The 25,879-nt window shown below is 53.7% G+C and overlaps 9 protein-coding genes across 9 annotated transcripts; 4 read left to right on the top strand and 5 right to left on the bottom strand.

Annotated features, from left to right (window-relative positions):
* Positions 1-448: 448 nt before the first annotated feature.
* Positions 449-2,416, top strand: UCRPA7_2412 (putative cytochrome p450 51b protein; the record flags this gene model as incomplete). Its single annotated transcript, XM_007914970.1, has 4 exons — positions 449-484; positions 774-950; positions 1,013-1,210; positions 1,268-2,416. 4 exons carry the CDS (start codon positions 449-451, stop codon positions 2,414-2,416), a joined length of 1,560 nt encoding a protein of 519 aa, XP_007913161.1.
* A 735-nt stretch (positions 2,417-3,151) lies between these two features.
* Positions 3,152-4,291, top strand: UCRPA7_2411 (hypothetical protein; the record flags this gene model as incomplete). Its single annotated transcript, XM_007915000.1, has 1 exon — positions 3,152-4,291. One exon carries the CDS (start codon positions 3,152-3,154, stop codon positions 4,289-4,291), a length of 1,140 nt encoding a protein of 379 aa, XP_007913191.1.
* Positions 4,292-4,897: 606 nt separating this feature from the next.
* On the bottom strand, positions 4,898-7,209 carry UCRPA7_2410 (putative succinate dehydrogenase flavoprotein subunit protein; the record flags this gene model as incomplete). The annotated part of the gene is made up of 5 exons (XM_007914978.1): positions 4,898-5,117; positions 5,170-6,393; positions 6,447-6,775; positions 6,843-6,896; positions 7,177-7,209. 5 exons carry the CDS (start codon positions 7,207-7,209, stop codon positions 4,898-4,900), a joined length of 1,860 nt encoding a protein of 619 aa, XP_007913169.1.
* Positions 7,210-7,929: 720 nt separating this feature from the next.
* Positions 7,930-11,031, bottom strand: UCRPA7_2409 (putative px domain-containing protein; the record flags this gene model as incomplete). Its single annotated transcript, XM_007915009.1, has 5 exons — positions 7,930-9,469; positions 9,518-10,167; positions 10,218-10,526; positions 10,583-10,812; positions 10,881-11,031. 5 exons carry the CDS (start codon positions 11,029-11,031, stop codon positions 7,930-7,932), a joined length of 2,880 nt encoding a protein of 959 aa, XP_007913200.1.
* A 1,363-nt stretch (positions 11,032-12,394) lies between these two features.
* UCRPA7_2408 (hypothetical protein) lies at positions 12,395-13,395 on the bottom strand (the record flags this gene model as incomplete). The annotated part of the gene is made up of 3 exons (XM_007915018.1): positions 12,395-13,058; positions 13,116-13,284; positions 13,344-13,395. 3 exons carry the CDS (start codon positions 13,393-13,395, stop codon positions 12,395-12,397), a joined length of 885 nt encoding a protein of 294 aa, XP_007913209.1.
* Positions 13,396-14,135: 740 nt separating this feature from the next.
* On the bottom strand, positions 14,136-14,555 carry UCRPA7_2407 (putative cgr1 family protein; the record flags this gene model as incomplete). Its single annotated transcript, XM_007914962.1, has 3 exons — positions 14,136-14,276; positions 14,331-14,476; positions 14,543-14,555. The coding sequence occupies 3 exons, from the start codon at positions 14,553-14,555 to the stop codon at positions 14,136-14,138; spliced, it is 300 nt and encodes a 99-aa protein (XP_007913153.1).
* Positions 14,556-21,040: 6,485 nt separating this feature from the next.
* On the top strand, positions 21,041-22,027 carry UCRPA7_2406 (putative cell wall proline rich protein; the record flags this gene model as incomplete). The annotated part of the gene is made up of 2 exons (XM_007915008.1): positions 21,041-21,249; positions 21,883-22,027. 2 exons carry the CDS (start codon positions 21,041-21,043, stop codon positions 22,025-22,027), a joined length of 354 nt encoding a protein of 117 aa, XP_007913199.1.
* A 1,091-nt stretch (positions 22,028-23,118) lies between these two features.
* Positions 23,119-23,753, top strand: UCRPA7_2405 (putative ubiquitin-conjugating enzyme protein; the record flags this gene model as incomplete). Its single annotated transcript, XM_007914934.1, has 2 exons — positions 23,119-23,326; positions 23,428-23,753. The coding sequence occupies 2 exons, from the start codon at positions 23,119-23,121 to the stop codon at positions 23,751-23,753; spliced, it is 534 nt and encodes a 177-aa protein (XP_007913125.1).
* A 733-nt stretch (positions 23,754-24,486) lies between these two features.
* Positions 24,487-25,664, bottom strand: UCRPA7_2404 (putative mannan polymerase complexes mnn9 subunit protein; the record flags this gene model as incomplete). Its single annotated transcript, XM_007915014.1, has 2 exons — positions 24,487-24,507; positions 24,564-25,664. 2 exons carry the CDS (start codon positions 25,662-25,664, stop codon positions 24,487-24,489), a joined length of 1,122 nt encoding a protein of 373 aa, XP_007913205.1.
* Between the last annotated feature and the right edge of the window lie 215 nt (positions 25,665-25,879).

Genomic DNA, 25,879 nt, shown 5'->3' with positions numbered 1-25,879 from the left:
GCCGCGACGAATCGCATGAGAGATGATGATGTATGTTGTGTTGAATGCCAAGTCTGAGCGAGATGCGCAAGACTACCTCGTACTCTTATCCGTTGAAAGTACTGAAGTACCCCCTACCTCTCGGCAGGCGGGTTGTCAGTCAATTGCACCGCCGTTTGCACCCGGCGAATCTCAGCGGAGGGATGACAATTCGGCGGGCTCGAATGTGCTCTGAACCGGCTGCCGCCGCGGAGGAAAAAGCGCATGTATGGTTCCATAGAGGAGTCGTTGTCGTGGGCAAGAGCAGTCTCATTTACCAAATGGCGCTGAAATCGGCGGCGGATGGCATGATTGTTAGGCGTGTCAACGGGCGGGCCAGGTACCATCTCCAACCCGAATACGAAGCGCCGCGCTGATTGGGCCCAGGCGCCTTCTTCGTGGGGTTCGACTTCGAAATTCAACAGGAAAAATGGGCCGCCCGACCAGGGAAATTGCCGTTCTTTGGGTGTGTGCTGCAGTTTTGCTGCGTTTCTACGTAGACCGCCTTCGCGACATTCTTTCTGTTCATCGCCTTCGCTCCTTTTATCTAGACCGGATCTCGCCTCGTCCCCCTCTCAATTGACTTCCCGCTGCAGTCCCTCTCCTTGCGCACGCGGTTCCAGTGTCGATTTGGCTGCTTCTCAACTCGCAGTTCTTCTATCTATTTCCCTCCCTTCTTTCTACCGATGGGTCTTCTTCAAGACCTCGCGGGACCCTTGTCCCAGCAGTTCTCCCAGCTGGGACCTGCCTCACAGGTCGGCGTTGTGGTGTTTGGCGTCATCTTCCTCTCGGTAGTCCTCAATGTCCTGTCACAGCTTCTGTTCAAGAATCCCAATGAGCCGCCCATGGTTTTCCATTGGTTCCCCTTCGTGGGGAGCACAATCACCTACGGCATGGATCCTCCGCGCTTTTTCAAGGCCAACCAAGAAAGAGTATGATTGAGTCACTAGATTCACACAATCGCCTACGCAAACAGCTAATGTGCAATTTATAGTATGGCGACGTCTTTACCTTCATTCTCCTGGGAAAGAAGACCACTGTCTATGTTGGAACCCAGGGCAACGAGTTCATTCTGAACGGCAAGCTCAAGGATGTGTGTGCTGAGGATATTTACACCGTCCTGACCACCCCTGTCTTTGGCAAGGACGTGGTATACGATTGCCCCAATGCCAAGCTCATGGAGCAGAAGAAGGTTTGTCCTATCACTCACCCAAGCTCTTGTCGTAGCTGTTCTGACCTTTTGTTTTAGTTCATGAAGGTTGCACTCACCACCGAGGCTTTCCGCTCATACGTCCCCATCATCTCCGACGAGGTCAACCAGTACTTCAAGAAGAACCCTGACTTCAAGGGCCAATCCGGTGTTGTCAACATTGCACCGAAGATGGCGCAGATCACCATCTTCACCGCCTCGCACGCGCTCCAGGGCAAGGATATTCGAGTTCAGTTTGACGAGACGCTCGCCGACCTCTACCATGACCTGGACATGGGCTTCACCCCCATCAACTTCATGCTGCATTGGGCTCCTCTCCCCTGGAACAACAAGCGTGACCATGCGCAAAGGACTGTGGCTAAGATCTACATGGACACCATCAAGGCGCGTCGCGCCAACGGTCAGATTGCTGTCGGCCAGGATATCATGTCTCACTTGATGAACGCCACCTACAAGAACGGCACCAAGGTTCCCGACCACGAGATCGCCCACATGATGATTGCTCTTTTGATGGCTGGCCAGCACTCCTCTTCATCTACGAGTGCCTGGATCATGCTACGCCTTGCATCGCGACCTGATATCATGGAGGAGCTGTACCAGGAGCAAGTTCGGGAACTTGGCTCTGATCTGCCACCTCTGACTCTGGAAGACCTCGCCAAGTTGCCTCTCAACCAGGCCATCATCAAGGAGACGCTTAGACTCCATGCCCCCATCCACTCGATTATGCGAGCTGTAAAGTCGCCGATGCCTGTACCCGGTACCAAATATGTTATCCCGACGAGTCACACTCTTCTAGCTGCCCCAGGAGTCAGTGCCTCGGACGACCGCCACTTCCCGAACCCGGATATGTGGGATCCCCACAGATGGGAGGCGGACTCGCCAAATGCTCCCAGCATCGTCCGCAACGTCCAAGTTGAGGAGGAGGAGAAGATCGATTACGGTTACGGACTGGTCAGCAAGGGCGCATCATCGCCATACCTGCCTTTCGGTGCCGGCCGCCATCGATGCATTGGCGAGCACTTTGCCAATGTCCAGCTCCAGACCATCACTGCCAACATTGTGCGCAATTTCAAGTTCAGGAACGTGGACGGCTCCGTTGGCAAGACCATTGGTACCGATTACGCCTCACTCTTCTCGCGTCCATTGGAACCTTGCCCCATCTACTGGGAAAGACGGGAGAAGGCTTAGATGCATTGATGACCAGCTTCGCAGCAAGAAAACCATGTATATAGACTTAGACCTGGTACATAGCCAGCTCGACAGACTCGGGAAAACAGGCTTCGGAGTCAGCGGGCTTTGGGAAGTAAGAGTACTTAATTTTTAATAAACGACATGTAATGATAGAGTCTTTAGAGCACTTTGATAAGTGGGACATGATCTTAGAAAGCGCTTGCTTCAGTGATTTGCTGACTGCTCTGGTCATGGGAACTTCCCCCACCCCTTTACATGTCGTAACCGAATACGCCGATTTTATTACGCATTTTTGAGGGCTCCAGACTGTGGTGGGCGTTTGTACAAAGATACAGGAACTCTCGCTAGATTTCTTGGAGAAGGAATTAAGCTTCGTGGGGAGGCTGCGGCTCTTCAGATTACAGCACCCAATCACCGCATGGATGACGCAGCTTGAAACATCACCATCCTCGGTCCCTCCTTCCCCTGCTTACTTTCACCCTCATACGTGCTCTCAAACAGCGCGTTCTTGCCGCAAGAGCAATGGCAGCTGGACTGTGTATTCGCAAACTTCAGCTTGTAGATGGCCGGATTGACCGCGCTTGATCACGAGGCATATGTTGTATTACCATTATTTTGATAGGGAGCTCACTTACATCCATCCTCTGCGGCCCAACAGCAACAATAATAACTTCAATACACTATTCGCTACAGTCTTGGCATCTCGGAAATATATATACGGACCTGTCAAAGATGCCTGCTCCGCTACCCGGGTTCCAGCCCCAGAATTGGGAGCACCTCGGGCCCTGGGTACGGCTCTGGGGCATCACGCACGCGCAGCTGCCCCCGACCACGGAGACAACACCGGACGGCCTGGCGGCGTTCTTCCTATCGCTGCTGAGCGAGGCCGACCCGTTCCTGGACTCGATGTCGCCGCGCTCCGGCGTCCAGCGGTACGGCGGCATCGACTACCCCTGGCACGCGGGCGGCTCCAAGAAGCTGGCCGGCTCGGCCGCCAAGGTCGACCTGTGGAAGCGGCACGTCACCAAGGAGATCCTGCAGCGGATCGCGGCGCGCGGCGGCCTCGAGGGCAGCATGCCGAACTGCCCGGCGGCGGACCGGGTCGCGGGCGGCGGCGAGACGTGGGTGCTGCGCCGGAGCGTGCACGCGGACGCGCCCGCCGAGGGCACCGCCAGCTGGGCCGAGTTCGTCGACTGCATCCGCGACCGGCACGCCGAGACGGAGGACGCCTTCACGCCGACGGTGCTGGCGCACCGCGAGGCCATGGGCTGGGACTGCGAGGGCGTCGAGGTCGCCGACGGCGGGCTGACGTGGGGCCGCTTCGCGATGAAGCTGCTCGAGGTCAAGCACAAGATCCCGCCGCCGCTGAACAACCGCGTGTTCACCGTACTACAGTTCACGTGCGCGGCGCTGCCGGAGGACGAGAAGAAAGAGTTCCTTGTGGTCAGCGTGCCTATTGCCGACTGGAAGACTGCGCCACAGGCGGAGATTGCAAAGGAGAAGGGCGTCGTGCTAGGCGCGTATGTGAGCATCGAGCGAGTGCGGAAGATGGATGACGGTAATATAGAATGGATCATGGCGACGGCATCCGATGCAAAGGGGGTTCTGCCAGGGTGGATTCAGAACATGTCGGTGCCGGGCCAGATTGCAAAGGATGTTCCCATGTTCTTCTCTTGGCTTGCAGGAGAGCGTAGTCACACAGGACATGGAGCGACTTCTGTGCAACAAAAGGCAAACGGAGAAAACGGTCAATCTACTCAAGCAGACAAAACGAGAGGTGCTGCGCCAGCGGCTCTTCAGACGGAGGCGGTTCCCGAGGCTACCGCTACCATATTAGGGTCCGAGAGGAAATCACCGACATCAAAGGCCTAGGCGGCTCTTTGTTTCACCCCTCGGGACTGATACAGCAAGATAGACGGGCAAATCATACGGGTTGCGTGGTGAGGGAGAGGAGACTCCTTATACCAAATGGAGGGGGAATATATCAAGTCATCATCACGGTTCGTCACAGATTAGATTGTATTATACTGGCCTCTGGGAAGCCATGACAATACGGCAATACAATGATTGCCAACTCTACGCGAGTACTTGCTCGGCCCAAGTTGTATATTTCGGCCCCAAACATTGGAGCTCCTTGATGCTCGCTCCTCGCTCCATAGGCCACGATCCTGCAGCACTTCACTCTCACATGCAATTTCAGCCCATTGACACATGTTCACATGCTCTTAACTCTCAATTCTAGTTGCACTCTGCCTGTATACACGAAATCCCATTTGGTGCTAAAAGTTACACTACTCCTCTTCCTCCCAGTGGCCCAGCTTATATGGGCTTACTCTTGTCCTCATAGACCCCGACTTGACTCTGGTCCCATCACACCAATTGCATCCGTCCCAAAACCCGCTATGCTAGTGACTACTTTGTCGTACACGGGATGCATGGATAACCACCTTCTTGAAAACCCTTCCCCGAGTTGGCTTTTTAGTACACACGCTTGAACGGAGGGACGGCCTTGCACTCGTTCTCGTCGAGAGTGTGCCCAATAACCTCACGGTATGCCAGGTCGACCTTGCCGTGAGGCTGCTTCTGGAAGGTGAGGGTGTGCTTCATCCAGTTAACATCGTCACGGTCGGGGAAGTCCTCGCGGGCGTGAGCACCACGAGACTCCTTTCGGTTAGCAGCAGCGGTGGCAGTTTGGGTACTGTTGAGTGGTCAGAATATTTCATTATAACTTCAGTCAGGGATAAACTTACGCGCAAGTGAGCAGATTCCTTAGCTCGAGGGTCTCAACAAGGTCAGAGTTCCAGATCATGCTGCGGTCCTTGGTGCCGACCTGGGCGAACGTCTGGTCGACCTCGTTGATCTTTCGGACGCCCTCGTCCAAGCTCTCCTGCGTTCTGAAGACGCTGACGTCTGTCTGCATGGTCTTCTGCATGGCCAAGCGGATCTCGGCTGTGCTCTTAGGGCCGTCTGCGGTGCGGATGTGGTCGAGAACCTCGATAGAATCAGCACCAGCATCAGCGCTAATCGGCTTGTGCTTCTGGCCGGGAGTGAAGTTATCGCGGATGGTGTGCGAGACAGCACGGCCGAAGACGACCAGATCAAGCAGAGAGTTGGCACCCAGACGGTTGGCACCGTGGACGGACACGCAGGCGGCTTCACCGCAAGCGAACAGACCCGGAACAACTTTGTCCTTTCCGCTCTCATCAACCGTTAGGACTTCACCAGTGTATCGTGTCGGGATACCACCCATGTTGTAGTGGACAGTGGGCAGAACGGGGATGGGCTGCTTGCGGACATCGACACCAGCGAAGATACCAGCAGTCTCAGAGATACCAGGCAGACGCTCAGCAAGAATCTCAGCGGGGAGATGGCTGAGTTGGAGGAAGATGTGGTCCTTGTCAGCACCAACACCACGTCCGTCGCGGATTTCCATGGTCATGGATCGGGAAACGACGTCACGAGAGGCAAGATCCTTGGCAGTAGGAGCATAACGCTCCATGAAACGCTCACCCTCAGAGTTCAGGAGGTAACCACCCTCACCACGAGCACCCTCAGTGATCAGGCAGCCAGCTCCGTAGATACCAGTAGGATGGAACTGAACGAACTCGAGATCCTGGTTGGGAAGACCGGCACGGGCAACCATGGCCATACCGTCACCCGTGCAAGTGTGCGCGGAAGTGCAGCTGAAGTAGGCACGACCGTAGCCACCAGTAGCCAAGACAGTATTTTGGGCCAAGAATCGGTGCAGGGTTCCGTCTTCCTGGTTGTACGCCAGGACACCGCGGCACTCGCCGTCCTCCATGATTAGATCTATGGCGAAGAACTCAATAAAGTAGTTGGTGTTGTGTCGCAGAGATTGACCGTAGAGTGTGTGCAGAAGGGCGTGTCCCGTTCGATCGGCGGCGGCGCAACATCTGTATGCCTGGCCACCCTTACCGAACTTCTGGGATTGACCACCGAAAGCTCGCTGGTAGCTAAGATATTTGTCAGCTTTCGCAAGAAGCAGTAGAGCACCGCGCAAACTCACATCTTGCCGTCCTCAGTTCGGGAGAACGGGCAACCGTAGTTCTCCAGCTCAACAATAGAAGCCGGAGCCTCACGTGTCATGTAGTGAATAGCATCCTGATCACCAAGCCAGTCGGAACCCTTCACAGTATCGTACATGTGCCATCTCCAGTCGTCCTCGTGCATGTTTCCGAGGGCGGCATTGATACCACCCTGAGCGGCGACTGTGTGAGATCGGGTAGGGAAGAGCTTCGATATACAGGCAGTGTTGAAGCCGGCCTCAGCAAGACCGAAGGCTGCTCGCAGACCGGAGCCACCGGCACCAACGACGAGCGCATCGTACTCGTGGTCCTAGACAAGGGGTTAATCGACAAAATGTTTCGCCAGATAAGGTATCCAATTGCTTTGGAGGACGTACAATGACGGGATATTTGGTGCTTAGAAACGGTGACGCCTCCTTGGCTCGTAGAGGCTGGTTTGCGATAATTCGAGCTGTACGTCGTCCATATTAGTACCACCTCACATGCCTTGGCTTTGAGACTCTGTCCTACCTGCTGGTCGCGTTGAGGAAAAAGCCCTCGTTTGGCTCTTCGATAGGCGTGAGAACTATACAAGGCCATTGTCAGCAAAGGTCAGGCCTCGAAGGTGTCATGCATGATCCCCCATTTCTGGCAGAAACAACACGAAAACGAAAAAAAAGGCTCCCTGGCAATCAATCGCCAATTGACCTTTGGGGGAGATAATTGACTCACCGCCGGGCCTGCAGCCAGTCTTCTCATAGCCATAGTCGATGCCATGGTCGTCGATTCTTGCTCGAGTCTGCGTCGGCGAGTTCGATGATCAGACGATCCCAGTGAGGCTCCTTGTCCGGCAAGTAAAAAGGCAGTCTCAATCGGCCGCCTGTGAATTTGGAGTGCGGAAAGCTTGGGTTTGGAGACGACTCGGGACGCCTGCCGCCTCCCGGCCAATCACAAGTCTTCCAATTCGTGATTAGCCGAACGAAAGCCGACTACGACTGGACTGCGACTGGACTACTGGTCCGTGCGGATTCGGCTCATCATCCATCTCGATTCTACGCGCTAGAATGACCCGGAAGGCCGACATGCATTCAGCAGAGATAGTACAGGGAGGTGAAGCATTGCTTTTTCGCCTTTAGTCCCTGGCCAGTTCTTACATAGCATTCGAGAAACTTGTGTCAAAGGGGATATATTGGTTGTAACCTTCTACTTGTATTCTTGCCTAAGCCGTCACACGTTTGCGGTGCCTGACAGGTTGACCGTAAAGACTCTCCCTGGGCAGGTAAACACATGTGGAAGAGACCTCATCGTGTTATTTGTGCAAATTGATTGTGTCTATGTGTATGGTATCTTGGGATCCATGCATATGAACAAGGGGTACCAACGCTGAACTCAGAACTCCAACAGTGCATTTTAGCCCTTCAATCCTGAATCAGGTCATGGTCGATCCAGCCCCAAACACGTTATCTTCAACGGTCTACTTGCTTATTATTCCGCAAGTACCATCCTGAGCATTACGAGGAAGTTTTCCTTGAGCTTGTGGACTTCTGACACGGCTGGCTTTACCGGCTCGCCAGCGCTCCGGCGCAGTCGGTCTTGTCTCTTTGCTCTCCTCCTCCTCTCCGCCTCGATAGGATCTAACTCGTCCACCGCTTCCTCTTCCTCCTCTTCAGAGTCATCGTCATAAGCCATGTCCTCCAGGTCCATCTGGTCGAGCCCGAAATCGGCCGACGTGAAATTCATACCGCCTGGCATGACGTCCGCACTGGCACTGCCTTCAGCCGCCATCTTCTGCCGCGTCTTGTCCTGATGCCACTTCTTCCGAGCTTCTTGCCAGGAGATGAGTTCGTTGACTTCTGCAACAGTTTTGCCCTTGTCGAGATTGCCGGTACTAGCAGCACCCTCAAAGAGAGCGTTGATGTCCAGAGTGCCATTTTTCGGACCTTTCCGGAGGAATTCCAAGATATCCTCGATCCAGCCCATCAGCTGGGTGAAGAGTCCATTGTCATGTGTATGAACCTCGTGCACAAACTTGTAGAAATTGTGCTCATGTCGTTGACATAAATCAATAAAGGCTTGAACGGTCTGGTTTGGATCCGCAGACGCATCTTGCTCACGGCACTTCTCAACGACCTGTGGAGTTGTTAGGACGGTTGTTATCCGGGCGGACTCTGCGGTAATTACCTGGATCATGTCGTCGATAAACACTGCGAAATCCGTTACGCTGTTGTAGACGTTGGCAGACTTGTAGACCCGGACAAGGGGTTCATAGAAGATGGTGAAGAGGTCCCGGAATAGTTGCAAGGTGACAGGTTCTTCGATCAGACTGAGCATCATCGCCTTGTCTCGTTGCCGTAGGTTCAGCTTCATTAGTTGCTTCAAGTAAGAGAACAGCTGAGCGCCCTGCCTTAGCTCCTCATCGGTATTCTCAACCGCGCTGTTGAAGGCGACGTAAGCATTGTACAGTTGTCCTATTTGATCTGGAGTGAGAGCAGGAGATATCAGCTCAGATCGGAGGACAGCTACAATGATGTCAACATCATCGCTGGCAGCTTCTTCGCGGATAGCGACCCGGACCTGCTCCTCGGCATTCGTGTATTTCTGTAATTTCTCAACGAAGACGGGATCACCAATCTTGGCACCCAGAGCGTCGATTGACTTCTGGAAACTGCGAATGCCGTCGTTCAATGTCAGAGAGAAAATTCGCTGCATTAGGGATCTTGCGCCGAATGGCTGCGCCAGAAAGACATCCAATATGCTTGACATGACTGCGGCAGGATTCGCTATTCGGATGACATTCTTGATGACGGTATAGGGGATCAGGGAGTGGATCTTCTTGGCTTGGGCAAACAATTCCGGGGAGTTGTCTTCAGCCAGGAATAGATGATAGATAGTGGCTGCAACCTCGATCCTCAACCACTCTGCGAATTTCTGATATTGGATGCTCAGATCCTGGATGGTTTCCTTCTCTTTGATCTCTTTGAACAGCATAGTGAGACCGTTGCGCTCGACAATCTCCTGACGGAATCTAGATCAATGTTAGCGCCACAAATCGAAAGGCTTTCAGATAACATACTGCTCCATGTAGATATCAAGTTCGGCAGCTCGCTTTCGGGCAATTTCGTAGAACTGCTTCTGCTCCTCCATGCGTTTCGCATCTACTTCCTTTCTGCGCATTATGTCCTCAACATCATCGTCGTTCGGAGTGATTGGATCCTTGGTCAGGAATTCCTGGATGGCTTTGGTGTTTGCAATCTGGGGGTTGTGAAGAAGTTGACGTAGGTATGCTCGTAATGAAATCCGCTGGCTCTCTCGCCACAACACAAAATTATCATCCCGTTTGCCAGTGCTCAGAGCTGGGCTGCGTGGTGGTGCGTCCATAGATGGTCTGGGAGACGCCCGATTAGAAGCAGCCGAGCCCGTTCTGCGATGATCCCTGACCGAGAGTGTCTTGAGAGCCTCTGCAGAGCCGTTGACACCTGGTATCGGTCCAGTCGTTTGTGTAGAGGCGGATGAGATGGATGAGACCTCGGAGTCATCACCACCTTTTAGACTCCCGATGATATTCGACGCCGTCGAGTTGCTCTTGTTCTTCTTGGGCAGCGGCGGGAGAACTCTACCCGGCAGTTCAACACGTAGCTTTTTGTGAAGACGACTGAAGTCTCCATATCGGCGGCCAACGAAATACTCGAGATCCCCTTTCCTTTTAACCCGTAGAAGAAATTCCTAAAGATGTTAGTAATTGGTAGGCTTTGAAATAAGCTAGTCTCACTCACAGCATGCTTGTGGTATCGAATATTCCTTTTGACGGACGTAATCCGCACGCCTGCTACATTAACATCCCAACCATTTACGTAGTTCCCTTCTGGTAAGGTTGACAAAACGCCGGTGTCAATAGCGTCGCGGTCGACGATCTCGAGCTCAGTGAATCTTATTCTCTCTTCGAATCCTGATGAGGTACGAATGCCCGATACCATCATCAGCTCTACTAGTTTCTGGGCCTTGAGCGCCAGCTTTCGGCGCTTCGTTTCTTCCAAGCGGTCCTCCGAAGAGGATATGTTCTTGCTCGCGAATGACTCGAGGAACTACTCAAATCCCTGGATCAGTGCCACTTCATCTAGCATAGAAAGTGCCAACATACCACTTGCAGCTTGTCCTGCCAGAACTCCTTCTCCTTCGCCTTGTCCAGGAATGGGAACTCTCGCACATGGTGGACGAATATGTACCGCAGTATCGGAAGCTCAGAGTCGTACGGTGAAACCTCCCCAAACTCTGACTTGAACGGCGCCCCGAACCGTCTCAGGGCAGTCGGCGAGTTGAGCTCGGATATCTCCCATCTTACTTGCTCGGAGATCAGCTCTCGTTTTAGGTCTGCGGTTCCACTATTAGCCTAGGTCTACATCTATGCACATATGTAACTTGGGAGAAGCACAACATACAATGTTCTTGCTTTCCGGTCAGCGCCTGACCCGGCGGTGGTGTCGCTGTAGCGCTGGATGTGCGGAGGGGCAGTTCAGCGGAGCTCGAGGGATTGGGAGCACTGCCGTTCTCCTGGGCGAGCTTGGGCGCATTCGCAGCGTCGGAGGCCATTTTGTCGGCCGTAGGATGCTGATACCCGGAACGCTCGACGGAGAAGTTGAAGAAGTTTGTTGGGAAGAAAGAGAAAGAGCGAAGGTCGTCAAAAGTTGTGGCAGCTGGGGCGCGCGGTGTAAGTCAGCACTTCTTGCGGATTTGATGGATCGGCGGGGTAAATGCAGAAGCGCATTAGTTAACTCTCTTTCCGTTGGAGTTCGGATCGCCGTGCAGGAGAGCCGGGGAGCTGCAGACTTGTGGATGAAGATGCGATGACCAGCTCGGGATGGAAAGGATGAAATGGCCAAAGTGAAATACTGGTATGATAGAAAAATAGAAGAAAGCTGGATCTCACCGAGAAAGAATTAAAATCAAGACGGCAAATCAAGTTGGGATCTGCCTCTACGCGCTCCGCACCAATATCCAAGGCAGGGGCGTGGAGTTGAGATGGTGGGCAACAAGCAGGAATCACTGAAACTACAACAACCCAAAAAACCCCAAATTACAGCAATCTTCTCAGTCACTCGATGCCAAGTGCAATTTGTGTGTATGGTTGCATGTAGATATCTAGTCACAAGCTAAGGAATCATCACAGCGGCTGACTGATGTCTTGGATGGAAAAGTATGTGTGTGTGATGAGAACGCTGAAAGCGTCAGCGGGTAATGACGCCTTTGGTGGGTTGGCCTTGGTGGCGTAGGGGGCTTGGTAGGGGAAGTATGACGTTCCAGGTTCCCCAACACGCCCTGCAAGCCTCCGGAGAGTGGCCTTAGCTTTACCAAGGCACCACCAAAATAGGTGGGTCCAGTCCGTCCCCGGCCGTCCAACGGCGAAAAAGCCTTGCCCTACGGCTTTGCCTTGCCTTACTTGCCTTACTATGCAGTATACCCTGCTTGCGTACTCCGAGCCTCGCCGTTCGGCATCTGCTGTCACTAGACACGCGTCTCAGAGGCTGAATTCTTCCTTACGCCGGCTCGGCGTCCCCTTGGCCTTACAATCGATTTGCTTATTGTTCTGCATGCTCAGTCATGGCAAGTGAATACACGGATTTTACGGAACTTCGGCAACGCTTGGGCTCAACTTGGGTGCACTGTAGCGCTGTGGAAAGCCTTAAGCGCCTCCCCTGCAGACCTCATCTCGCATCTTTGACTGCCAACACCTCGGCTGCCGGCTGCGCCTGGAATTACGAGCTGAAAAGAGGTCGACCCATCGTGCTGGGGGATCGGCTGTATCCGACAGCTAGATACTTTCAGGGTAAGCGTATGGCACAGTGCTAGGAGAGCTCATAAGCTGAGCAGTCGACTGATAATTCTTCGTGAGTGTAATATACATGTAGGGTATCAAAGTTCTTGATTACAGACAAAGTACAAGCCATTGTGGGTATCATAGTTCATCGAAGATCCTGAGCACTCCATCCAGTTCTGTATCCGCCCCATCAGCCGTTCGGTTAGGAGCTCCCCAGATCTTCTCGTGCTCGCTCTTCAGGGCATCGCTCAAAGAGCCACTTCGTAGCTTATCGGTCCCGTCGCGTAGTTTTGTCAGGGCTTCATCCGCCAGTCGGACTGTTGTCGTCTCCAAGCTTTCCGAAGAGTATTGAACACCGATGAACAATAGAATGAGGAGCAAGAAGACCACGGACGTGATGATCCATATGATCTTTAGCCTCTTCCGTGTGCGCTCCTGCCAGGCTCTGTCCGCGCGCTCCCAGCCCTCGATGCGCTCCCGCACGGCGTCCACCCGCTCGCTGAGCGTCTGCATCTTTTGCCTTCCTTGCCTTACCCGGTCTTGAAGTGATTCGATCCTCTGCTCTTGATTATTGAATTGCCCGAATGTGCCGAGCTGGCTCTCGGTATCGCTGACAAGCTCCTGGGCATCCCTCTTGAAGCCATTGGTCATCTCCTGTGATACGCCTGCAAGTTCTTTTAGAGCGACAACCGTGCTCTGTAAAACGCTGAGCTTCTCCAGTACCGAGTAGTACGTCTCGTCCAGTCTTCGAGTCGTGGCGTTGGAGAACTCGTTCAGGTCGACAAGGCATTTCTTCAGTCCGCTGTGAAAAGATAGTCAGTAAGAGCCATCCTTATTGGGTCTTATCATAGAATCCTACGAAGTCCGAGCCACAGCTTTCTCCCGCTCCAAATGTAGCAGTTCATCACTGCTGACCTTCTTGAACGCCGGTAGATTTGTGGTTGACGTAGCCGCGTCGTCGTCGGCAGAGGGTATCAAGACACTTGCTCTTCTGCTAGGGTTGCGGCTTAGATTTGGCGTGACATACTCTGATCTCGTATAGTCGAGCGATGATCTTGGTGGTGCTTGCAGGACTGGAGCAGCCGACTGAGGGACCGGAACCCGCTCATCGCGCGAGCGGTCTCTACGGTGATGAGCATGGTGGTGACGCCCGAGCCGTATGGGACTCGATAGCTCGGTGATCGAGCGGGTTATCTGGTGACGCGGCCGGTAAGGGGACGCTTGCTTTGGAGTCTCAGCTCCATTGCCTGACATTGTAGGCTAGCTTATGTTGCCTGCCATAAAATCTGTTCCCAGACGAAGCACGAGAACGGCTGCGGAGGATTGTGTCTGTTGGTGATTGCTTTGATGACGATGCAGGTGGGCTGAAGTGGAAGCGGTTAAGCAGGGGCGCGGGTGGGCAATTACGGCGAGCGAGAGACACCCGTTAGTGCAATTTTCACATGGCGGCACCCTTAGCATATGTTCCACCAACATTCAACGTGGCACATCAGGGGAACGTCAAGTGGCATGCCTTCGATCGCCATTCCTAGAAACCAATTGTATCCTTTGTTGGTGGTAATACTCGCTTCTTTGTTTCAGAATCTATAACAACGTAGCCTAGCGCGAATAAAGCGACTCTCTGTTGTCGCCTAAGTGAGGTGGCTACCGGAAAGACCTAATAACCATTTGCCCGTGGCGCTTGACTGCAGCATGCCCGCAAGCGATGGATTGATCCCGTCTGTGTTGCTTCAACAGTCTTGTTGGTACTTTGTCTGGTTTGCCCGGACTCGAGGCCGGGGCTTCGGGGCTTTTGTGCTGTTTCCTTATGTCTGGAAGAAGCTGAGAGGAGAACCACTCAATTCTGTGATGCTCTTGAATGGAGTACCCTAGGTAGGTCTCAAGAGTTGAGCAGCTTATTTCTCTTTTCCTTCCGCTTTAACCTCTCGACGCGCTTCTTGTGCATCTTTTCGGCTATCTTTTCGTATCTCTCCTTCTCCTCTTTTGCAGCCTTCTTATCCTTGATCATTTGTACTCGCCGCTAGATCAATGTTAGTGATGTTGTTCGATAGTAAATGAGATACGGACGTCGTACTTGTCGTTCGGCTTCCTTCTCGTATTTCAACTCCTTCTCTTTGGCCTTCATAGCAACGTGTGCCTGGCGCTCTTTTGCTCGCTTCTCGTAGGATGTCAGCCCTGCAGCTGGTCGGAATGCTTTCTTAGGAGCATGCCATTGCTTTCCTATCTAGATAGTCAGCACCTGTTTACCTGGCCAAGTTGATCCTTGTCAAGACGAGAGCAGCATACCGTTCTTCCTCATGCCAAGCGGCTTGGCAGGCGCAGTTGCGCTGGCTGCTTCAGTAGAAGACATGTCTATTGAAAGAAAAACAAAAAGTGCAAGTTATATCCGATCCAGATTGAGGCTTCAGAGCCTACGCAACGTAAGCGTCTTGTTGACGCCGACAAGAAACACTTGTACGGTGGTGTGTATGAAATGGCTGCCGAGCGGTGAGAGGCAGGCCGATATCTGGATTTTTTTCTGCCAGCCTTTTCCTCCCGTGGGTGGGGTCCTGCAGTGGCCCGAGCAAACTTTCCGCCCGCCTTTTGTGGCGCTAGAGTTCGCTCATATCTTATTACGGGCACTGTGACGCTGTGGCACTGTGGCTAATGAGCAGTGGCTCCTGTGGCCCGTATTCCCTGGGTATCGGGAGGTGGTCACCACTCGAATTCTGGTTGATACGCGGCAAAGTGGCTCCATCATCTCAATCCGAATTGCTAATAAGCCCCTGGAAAGTGTCATCGGCAATCCGTCCCTCGCAGACCTGGATCCAATTGCTGGCATTGCCATGTTCATCAGTGTGGAATAAACACGTCGTGTTGCAAATTTCGTCATTGGATAACAACTTTGAAATGAGACTCCCAAAGCGAGCGTGCGCTACCTGCTAGGTTCTTCACAGGGTCCAGCCTCCATAGTCGCGATTCTTATCCAGGGGATCGTGGTCAGTCTGGGAATGCAAACTCGTCAGATTTCAAGATCCCGTTCCCGCCTGAAAATAGCGAGCGTTCCTCAGTGACTAATGTCCAGGGCAGGGCTTAACCTTCTTCTCGGGACAATTTCGTCGCGTTTAATTGCTCAGCCATTACGCAGATGCCAGCAGTATGGGCAATGTCTTATTACCTTCTAATGTCTGCAATTTCGCAGAGAGACTGCCTTTGCCTCGGCGCGCGCTTCGTGAGCTATTAGTCCGTTAAATTGGCATCTGGCAAGATTAAGACTAGAAACACTGCGAGATTGCGCGCTCCCCCGTGTCCTTTCGATATCTGGGCATTTGCCCTTGCGTGCTACCGGGGAGGCCTGGGGCAGTTACCTCATTGAACCCTTCGCAGACGCCCGGAAAGGGTGCTGCGAGACAGTGATTGACATCTGCAGAAGATGCTCACCAGCAGAAGCGATGCCCTTTCGCAGATGGCGCATTGGACCGGCGTCAACTGGGCCAGCGGTCACGCCGAATGTCTCACCTTGACCGGCAGCCAGGTCCACCTCCGGCCGTTCTAGCACCAAACTTTACCATCGGTGCCAGCCTGAAGCCCATCGTCAGGGCCGTTCTTCTAGACTTACCGCGTAGGGTGGTAGGCTGAGATAGGTCAGAGCTTTTCTGACGCCTGCAGTCTTTGCTTTCTTTTCTGGCTCTTTATCCGGCTGAATGCTCCGTGTCTTATGCAGAAGCGTCTGTGCGCGGGGCGCTGGGTGGTGGGCATCGTGACTCTGGAGGGCCTTGGATGGATCCAACTGGCACCTGCACTTGGTTCTAATGGTTGACGCGTGCAGTACTGGCTGCAGCTCTAGGGAGTACTACGGTCCCTGGAGAAAGACTCGGCGTTAATTCCAGATGCCTCTTTGTCTCATTGCGCGCATTATCAACACAAAGGACGGCATCTTACAGCACCGTTTTTTGAATTCGTTTTTGAAAGACTCTGAGTGCCCTCGGTTTCAATCTCTCTTAAAGCCAACGTAACCTTTGCTTCTGTCCCAATGCACATCAGATATATCCTCGGCAGAAGTCTATAGGACATGGTGGACATGTTGATGTGGTTGTTGACACTGACCTATGCATCTTTCGTACGCGGCTGGGAAGAAGAAAGCACAGCTAGGAACTGCTCTGTTTCCTCAGTTGTTTCTGGAACAACAGCCATCAAACAATCAATAACTGACCAAGTAGACCCCTCCTCAGCCGCTCTTTGCGCAAGCTGGATACGCGGTGAGATGGACACTGCTAGTACAGGTCGGGTAAGGAGTGACCCCTGGCCTGGGTCCCCCTGATTGCGAGGTTGCGGTACTGATAAGTTCCGATCGTGGTAAGCGTGTTGTAGGCATAATGTTCAGCATAAAGTTTAGCAGGCAGATGGCCGCCCTAGGAGCAAATGCGAGCCGATACAACCCCAGGTCTCGGACTGCCGCCTTTCTTTTCTAAGACATTCACTGTTATACACCAGTCGTCACTAATAAGCCCTGTACACGTAGTGAGGACGAGTCCAATTGTCGCGTTATTGGCTTTGTCGACTTCTCAAAGCTGCATCTCTGACGCCGAGTCAATGGCCGCTCGCATTCTCTCGACGAGGGCTTCGTGTTTGTGGCCCTCGCCTTTGTCTCTACCAGACCAGTGCCAGTGCCAGTGCCAGTGCCAGTGCCGTCGAGCCGTGCATATGTCATGACCTGTGTTGTAGTACGCACGCCAAGGTAAGCAAGCGGTGCGGGTCGGTCACCAGGCGATGTCCACATCAGGACTTGCCAGGGGGGCAAGAAAAGGTAGCCTTCTTGAAGGGACCAGTGGACACCTGCAAACACAGCCATGCCCAGGGCCCAGGGGTATTCAGGAACCCGTATCAGCTGCTCCTTGCCCGAATTGGGGATTGCCAGGTTGCAAAAACAGGCCTCCGCAAGATGGATCGTGATAATAATAGAGGAATACCCACCTCGACAGTGTCTGAAAGGGGAAGTTCTGCGGGTGATGTGAAGTACCCTCGCATCTCCGCTGCTAGGTACTCCTACCTATTGGCACAGCACCCAGATATGTGTGGGAATCTCCGCGTCTCTCTACACTATCCTCCCTCTCCAACTGTTGCAAATTACGCAGCTACCTCCTCTAATTGACTAACCTAACTGTCTTGCCTCAATGTTGCTGTAATGAAGCAAATAAAGGGCCCTTTATAATGATGGAACATAAGGGTATGGGCATCTGCCTTGAGTAAGGTAGTTGTGAAATGAACGCGGATCGGAATAAAATGAATGAATAAAATAGCCACCGCCATTAATAGCCCATTAGCACCGCCAACCCTGCTGCTAGGTGCTAGACGGGGCCGCCGGCGTGGGCACAAACACTGGGACTCGGTACGGCCAACACGCGTGTGCACGACTCGTTTCCTGTTCGCCCTGGGAAGTTTAATTCAGAAGGTTTGTTCCTGGACGGTAAGTGGAACGACTGACTGCACTGTACAGTATTCTCTTACTCCGTCTATAGAGTATAGGTATCATTCAATCAATCGATCGGCCAGTGTGGAATGCATCGCAAGTGAACAAACTCTCCTACAGTACAGCCGCTGGAGGAGCCGGCTCCGCTGCACTGCAGCAACGCAGGGTATGCATAGTACTTGATCAGGGCTAGGAAGGTATCATCTGCACGCAGCATCCTGGGAGGCGCCGTATCTGTCTGTCCAGGCCCAGATTCTCCTCATTCATTGGCGTAGCAGTCCTCGGCGTAGGCATGTACGCAGTATGTGCTATACAGTAGTGTAGATTTCCCGGAGTCGCAGTAGCATCGCTGTACATAACAGAACGCACATGAGGTTAATGTGGTGAGGAGAGAGAGGGGACGCCAAACCGGGTACAGCCAGGACTCCCTGCTCCCTCCCACCGTGTAGTGTCGGGGGTTCTTCACTGTAGCCGGGGGTGGGGACAGGCCATGACAAGCCGGCTGAGCGGCGCCTTAGTGGCTGCTCTGGCGGCCAGGTCATTAAATCTCACAGTACGAGGTCGCCCTCGCTCATACCGGGCCCCAAGCCCAAGGCAGGGGGGCCCACTCCAACTTTTCCCACATCGGCCGGCCAGCCAGCCAGCGAGCGAGAGCACCCAGCCAAAGAGAGAGAGCGAGCCCGCGCCCATCACTCCCTCTCACTCAACTCAGTACCGGTACCTTAGTATGTAGGTACCTAGGCGTAGGTACCCAGGGCTCGCTACGCAGGTGGTGGGTGCGCCGGCTGGCCGTGGGGAGTGTCTGCCAGTGCAGGTGCAGGTGGGTGGCCTGTCGGCTCGCCTGGCTGGCCGCCTCTCTTTCCTCCTCTCGCCCTCATTCACCTCCTCCTACTCGACAACCCTCACCACCACCAAAACCTCCTCCACCACACTCACCTTCGATTCTCGACACCCTCACCTGGTTCAATTCCGGTGGAATCCCTCAAAAGATTCCTCTTGGTCTTGGCCGTCCGCTCCTTTAGCACCTAACATTCAGATTCATAGTAGAAAGCATTGCTTTTCAGTCTCCCCCGTGTCCCCTACGCAGTTGCTTTCAGGCTGGCACGGATTCAACAGCACAGAAACAGTCGCCGCAACAGGTACGAGTCTTCCTCCAGTGAAGCCGACTGAATATGCTTCCAAGCCCATCTCTCCTCTATTCCGATCTTTTGGCGCTGCGATAAAGTAATGTGCAAATGATCTAACGCGCCAGAAAAGTTATTTACGCTGTTACCGACGCCCCCGATCGACGAAGGCCGCCAGAAAGCCACACCTTGGGCCCCCGTCACGACGCTGCGAAACCCACCTAAGCACTTCGCAGCCCCTTCCGAATACTCCATGTCACCATTGGGCTTCTAGTTGCACATCAACTCTTGTGCCGCAGCGCGGCTGAGGAAAAGATGGCAACCACCCTTGGCCCGGACATGATCGTGGACGCGGCGTCCACGCCGTGCGACCTGGCGGCTCCCGCAGGAGAAGACTTGGGCGATCATCGTTCGCCCTTAATGACTCCTCAGCCGTCTCCTCGTGCGAATATTCCCCTCCCGAACCCTCACTTCGTCTTCCCTGCGAGGCCCTCATCGTCGTCAGCTCCGTCTTCTTTCTCGCGGGCAACAGGCAGACGACCAAGGTCCGCCATAGAGACTCAGGAGCGACCTTTTGGAGATGCCATTGAGAATAGCGGCCGACCCATTCGATCGCCAGCCCTGCCTGACTTCTCCTTCAACCCAGGCGCATCACTCTCACCTGCTTCAGACAGCACATTCTTGAGCCCACCACAGTCACCTGCATCACCACGGATGATACCTACGAGGCCAGGTGGTGGTGGCCACAGGCGAGGCGGAAGCGAGTTTGTAGGCGGCAACATACGAGCTGGTGAGGCAATTACAGTGATGAGTACGAGCCCAACGAAGTCAGAGAGCGGAATGGCTTCGCCGACATTGATGCCAGTCAATCCGTCTCGTCCTTCGCGAGGTCATCGACACCAACGATCTGGAGCCATCTCTAGCCACGACTTGTCTATGATCTTGCAACCGAAGAGTCCCAACCTATCCGCCAGAGGTAGTAGCGCCCCGACAAGTCCCGCTGACTTCGAGGGACGTGAGCACTACGCTTTTCCTGAGACTTCTGATCCGGCTGCAAAACAGCCGACGGAGAGTGTCCCCAAGGCTGAGGCCCAAGAGGAGCCGGAAAAGCCAGCTGACGATAAGGTTCCTGAATCGCCTCCAGCAGCTCAGAGGCCACAAAATCGAGCAAGAGTTGGGTTTTCTGATACACTTGAGTTCATTCCAAGGCCTTTGTCGCTGGTTTCGAGCGACACATCTAGCACTGCGACAGCACGCCCTGGCCATTCCGTCTCTGGCAGCATCTCGTCGATAATCTCATTGAACTCGACAATTGCTGAGAAGGACGAGATGATGCCGCCGCTAGAGTCAAGCCCATCACATAACTTCTCAGACTCTCGACCCAGTACTGCTGGCGCCGTATTAGAGCGAACAGAGAGTCTGGTGCCTGAAGCTCCCGTCAATGGCCCTCCGAGGAGAAGAGGGTCCCTTCCGTTGCTTACCTCGTTGCCTCTGCCATCTCCCATCAACCTACAGCCATCCACACCGAGCCCAACAAAGACCCCCAAAAGGTGGTCCTTCTTTGGACTAGATCCATTCGTTGGCACCAACTCTCCAACGCGAGCTCGGCCTGTTAGCTCCAGCTCCTCCGAGAGCTCGCATAAGGATGCTGACGGTGCTGCATCGTCTGAGCCGGGTCCCAATCTCTCTGCCAAGGCCACAGATTCTGAGTGCTCAGTGCAGAAGGCGACCCACAGGAAATCAAACAAAAAGCAGAAAAAGGTGAAGACGTGGGCGGGTTCAATACTGACAAGGAAATCTAAACCGCGTCACGGCAAGAACAAGAAAGCCCATCGTCGACCCCCAACTCCACCACCACCTCCCGGTGATGTTGATGATAATGAAGAGGCTATCGATGATTCAAGTGACGGACCTGCTGAACCTGCAATGCCCACTGTCTTAATCACAGAGTCAACCACCTCAGCTGGAGGACAAGAGTCCTGGAAACCGCCGCGACCTGCTGTCGAGGACGATACAGCCTATCCTATGATTGACCTTGATGCTGCTCTGGGCCCCTTCAATACCCCATTGCCTCGAAATCCTGAATGGGAAGCGGCACAGAGGGCTGGAGGACTTACCAAGCGCAAACTACATAGTGCTGCAGGCTTGAGCCGGTTTAATGGACCAGGTGGTCATTATACCCACCATCAACGAGCTCAGAGTTCGCCTGAAATGGTTCCCTTTGAGCACGGTAGGCGTGGCATTCACAGGTTTGGCAGCAGTTCCACCATGGCGGATGTCTTCGAGGAGGACGAAGAGGATGAGGACGGCGCCAACAAGAGCAACGATTCGTCTGCGGATACCACACCTCAAGCCACACCAGCGATTGAGAAGGGCGAGAATGCCTCCAGTGTTGTAGTGTCCTCGGCATCTTCTCAAAGGTCCGTTGAGAAAGTAGCTGAAGACAATGTCAGCGTCATCTCTTCTCGTGGGGTCAAACGCAAGGGCAGCGATCTCGAAAATGAGGTTCCACCGCATTCGAGTGCGAGCATGAGATCAGAGCCATCACTCAGCTCCCTGCAACAGGAGATCATTGCCGAAGAGCCTATCATCTACCACAAGGTGCGCTCTAACTCGTCACATTCGGCTACTCCGTCGCCACGTTTCAGTCCGCGAGGAAAAGATCTAGCTCCCGTCGATGTCGGTCCCCTGAACCTGCCATCTGCGTCTCTTGCCCCAGTCAGCCCCTACTCCATGACGCAGTCTTCGGCATTCCCATCTCCTCGATCTCCCATGTCGTATGATGCCAACCGTATATCCACGGCTCCGTCATCTGTCGCTGAGGATAATTTCCAATCGTTACTCATGGGAGAGCCTGGACCAGAAGTACGGCTATCGGTGGATATTCCATCTCTGACAAGCAGCACTTCAACAATGACTCGAGATAGTATCTTGATTCAACAAGCTGCTCAGCTGACTCAACCACCGCTACCAGGAGAACGCCCTGCGTCCTTTACATCTTCTGCATTTGGCGTACGCCGCTCCAGTCTAGCCAGCTTAAGCCGCCTAATAAGCAGCTCTCACGGCGAACGGAGCAAGCTCTCCATGGAGGTCACTTACAGCAGTGATACTGAGAAGAAGCAACCCAAGGTCAGCAAGACGAAGCGACTAAGCAAGATGGTGCAGTTTTGGAAGCCCAAGCAGAACGCCTCGGCGTAGTACACACGAGCTGCTCTGCTCCCTCCTCAACCTTCAGCCTTAAAGGCTTGCTTCGCGAATTGAAAGACAACTCTGCATGTTGCAAAATTTCAGAGATATCAATAACGATAATGACCTAACCCTGTTTGCAAATGATAGAGAACTCCCTCTTTCAAGGTGCTCTCAGGGGAGCGGTCCACGACATGGGTTTTCTCTCTTGGTGGAATGTACGATACCGGCCTGGCCTTGCCGCTGCCCTCCTTTCGAGGCGCAGGATTAGGATCCTCACATCTCGGCAGGTGTCTCTGTCTCAGGGGGCAGCCTTGCACGAAAACATTTGTGAATTTTTTTGACATGGCTCTGGCGTTTTGACGATACAGATGAAGACAGCTCTCAGCTGAACGGCTCCAACTTTTAACATTTCTACTTTCCTTTTTTTTATTTTTGGCGGCCTCAGCGAAAACCGGACATATGGTCACAATGTAAATGTAGTCCTTGGCTCTTTTCGGTTCTATGGACATATCATGGCAGCAGATGAGGATAAGACTCCGTGGAGGAAGAAAAACTACTACAGCGGTTGCATCTGATAGCATCGCAATGGCTCTTGTGGCTTCTTAGACGACCCAAAAGGGACACCAAAACAAACCTCTCACGTAGACAAAATAATAATGAATATACATCTCTCATATATAAAATGTGTTCGATCGAGTAGAGCTTGTGATGTCCTAGAAGAGAAAAGCAACCTTGAGGACTTCGTCACATCGCAGTATGCGAATCCAGCCAGCAGTCTTGCAATTAGAGGCGGCATCAGTGGACCCTTTAGAAGATGCCTACCGCGCTTCTACGAGGTGCCTCAGCTGATTAGGACCCCTGTTGGGATCCTTGCCCGCTAGCTTGCTCAGAGCTTCGAATGGAAGCTCCCTCCAAGACCACACCTTTGCTTTCAGCTCGCCACAAACTGCATATGCATACATGCTCTCCTTGTTTGGCTCCGGGTACAACTACTCCTCAGATCTCCTAGTTGCTTGACTTGCGCTGGGTTTCCCAAGCACCCGAACACTGGCCGTCTCATCCACTTAGGCAAGCAGCCAAGCTTCTACAAGTCTCATCTGATGTCCGGCCGCACCAAATCTCCTGCCTCAACAGCGTCGGCGTCCTCGTCGCGCAACGCCGCTCGCCGCCTCATCAAGGAGCTCGACACATGGCATGCAGAGGCACCGGAGGAGAAGGGGATCGAGCGCCTGGGGCCCGTCTCCGAGGACGACCTGCTCACATGGGAGGCAGTCGTCAACGGGCGGGGCGTAGGCGGCGGCTACGATGGTAAGTCTCCTGCTGCTGCTGCTGCTCCCCCATTGTATATATCTATCTACATGCAAAGCACACAAGCTGACGTAGACCCCCGCGCGGGTGCGTTCTCACAGACGGCCGCTGGCTCCTGCACATCTCCATCCCGCCGACGTACCCGCTGCAGCCGCCGGCGATCCGCTTCGCGACGCCGATCGTGCACGCCAACATCGCGCTGCAGACGGGCGAGATCTGCCTGGACCTGCTCAAGGACAAGTGGACGCCGGCGTACTCGGTGCTCGAGTGCGTGCGCGCCGTGCGCATGCTGCTGGCGTACCCCGTGCCCGACAGCCCGCTCAACGTCGACGTCGCGGCGCTGCTGCGGGGCGGCGACGTCCTGGGCACGCGGAGGCTGGTCGAGCTGTGGTGCAGCGAGGGGGAGGGCCGATATGATGGGAAGTAAGGTGATCCACATCGGTAGGTGTGAATGGGCTTTCGGGGATAGGTTTCTTAGGAAGATGTACAAGAGCGTTCGTGTGGGAGTATCGGTTGATGGTGTTGCCTCTGGTTCAGAGCGTGGAGTTTGGTTGAATTGCTTCGGGAGAACATCATAAGAAGGACGAGCCGTTACATCCTCAAACACAGTATATATCATCGCAGATATGAGGTATATGGCACAGATATAAGGCTACCGGCAGATTGGGTAGGACCTCCACAAAAGCAACTGCTATTCACAGTTCACATAATGATGGAACCATCTTCAGAGCGTATAATCTTTTGAAATGATATGCCATCAACTAGAACACGTCTATATTGCTGTACACGCAACAAGCTAGCATCTTTAGATCTCAGTCGTTATCGTACAGGCCACCCACCATATTGCGAGCCCAGTCGCGAGCCCAGCCCCTGAGCCTGTGATGTGGCCCGACTCCCAGATTCCGTGGCCGCATCATCTTTTTGATATACTACAAAGAACGCCTGCCTCGAAACACCCCGCCGAGGATGACATGCTGCAATCAAACTCCCTATTCTATATGTCCCCCCTGCGAGTCGACCGCCCGATTGGGATAACGAAGTGGTACCGCTGTGATGTCGGAATCAAAGGGAATGGAGTTGTAAACCCGTTAGGTGTGGGTATTGTAAGAGTGAAAAGTCATGATAGTGGAAACAATGATCGCTGAGATGCCGAACTAAATCTACTCATTGTAGTGGTAAACCTACAGTCGCATGTTAGCAGGTGGAGGGCCAAAGAGGGTGATCAGGCCTGGCATACCTTGTAGTTCGGCAGTCCGGTTGGATGCCACCCCAGTCTCTTCGCCATCTTCGCGAAGCCTTCCGTCTCAATCAGGTTATAGAAAGAGAATGCAGGGAACATGGCGCCGTCTCTGTGGACGTCTGCCTTGACGAGGACTGCAGTACCGCCCACACCATCCAGGGGTATCTCTAGATCCCTATCGGCACCTGCCTCATACAGGTACGCCATGAGGGCTCGATAAGTCGGCATCTCCGCATAGCCCTCGAGTAAAATATCATCAGGTCCCATCCTCGACCGAAGATCTTGCGCGGTCGGACTGTCTTGCCAGTTGTTGAAGTCGTATGGCCGCTCGTCCTGCTTCTTTTGCTCAGAGTTGTAGAACTTCTGGAAACAGTTCGGTACGACAATGGGCTTGTCATGTGCCGCAAGATCCTGTATCAAGGTAGGCGGTGTCTCGACAATATCGGCGTCCAACCAAAGCACCCAGGAGGTTGCTGGTCCCAGGGTCGTGAAAAGGAGTGAGTTGCGTGCCTTTGACATGGCTGCTCTGCGCACCTTTTGATTCTGCATCTTGTGCCTTTCGCTCTCGTCTTGAGAGGTCAGGGGTGGGTCGAAGTCCTGCCTCAGTATGATTATGCTCTTGAATCGGTCCTTCTCGGGGCCCTTCTGGGTCTCTGCAATCTGTGCTTGTAAAGCTGTTGTAGCCGCATTGCCTTCTTTGTTCTTGGGCAGAATGAAGCCCAATGTGATGAGCTCGTGAGGGTAGGACAACCGCAGGAGATTATCCCAGTACTCCTGGTAAAAGCGGGCCATCGGAGTCAGAACGAGAACAGCCTCCTTGTTCTCGACTGGGGTGGCCGTGGTAGTGATGTTGTTCATCTTGTAATGGGTGACGGGGGGTGGTGCGATCTTGCCGTTGGCAGACTTGGGCGTCTTGCGAAAGGGGGATGTCGGCGGTGATAAGGGATGGAGCGCGGCGGCGGACTTCCTGGCAGCAGAGAAATCGCTACTGCCAGGAGATATGAGGAAGTAGAGGATGAAGATGCATAGGACGGCGCCGAGAAGCAGCGTGAAGGGATTCGCCTTCTTCAGACGGACAGGCCCCAATGGTCGCGCCATGTTGGGGGTTCGTCGGTTTGTCTCACAAGCCAAGTATCCGGAATGACATAGAAAAGACACAGCGGCCCGCGACGCCTCCCTTTTCCAAGCTGGGAAGAGAGCAACTTGGTGCGAGAGGGCGAGCAACGTTGCCTGGCACAAATCCGTGTCGCGCCGTGGTGATGGCAGCTGGATTGCCTCGCTGGCGGTTCGTTCGGTCGTTCAACGTGGATGGA

This window comes from Phaeoacremonium minimum (genome assembly GCF_000392275.1).
Source record: "Phaeoacremonium minimum UCRPA7 unplaced genomic scaffold PA7_03_scaffold_160, whole genome shotgun sequence".
NCBI classification, from domain to species: domain Eukaryota; kingdom Fungi; phylum Ascomycota; class Sordariomycetes; order Togniniales; family Togniniaceae; genus Phaeoacremonium; species Phaeoacremonium minimum.
The sequence above is the reverse complement of the archived record's forward strand: the minus strand, read 5'-3'. Positions and strand labels throughout refer to the sequence as shown.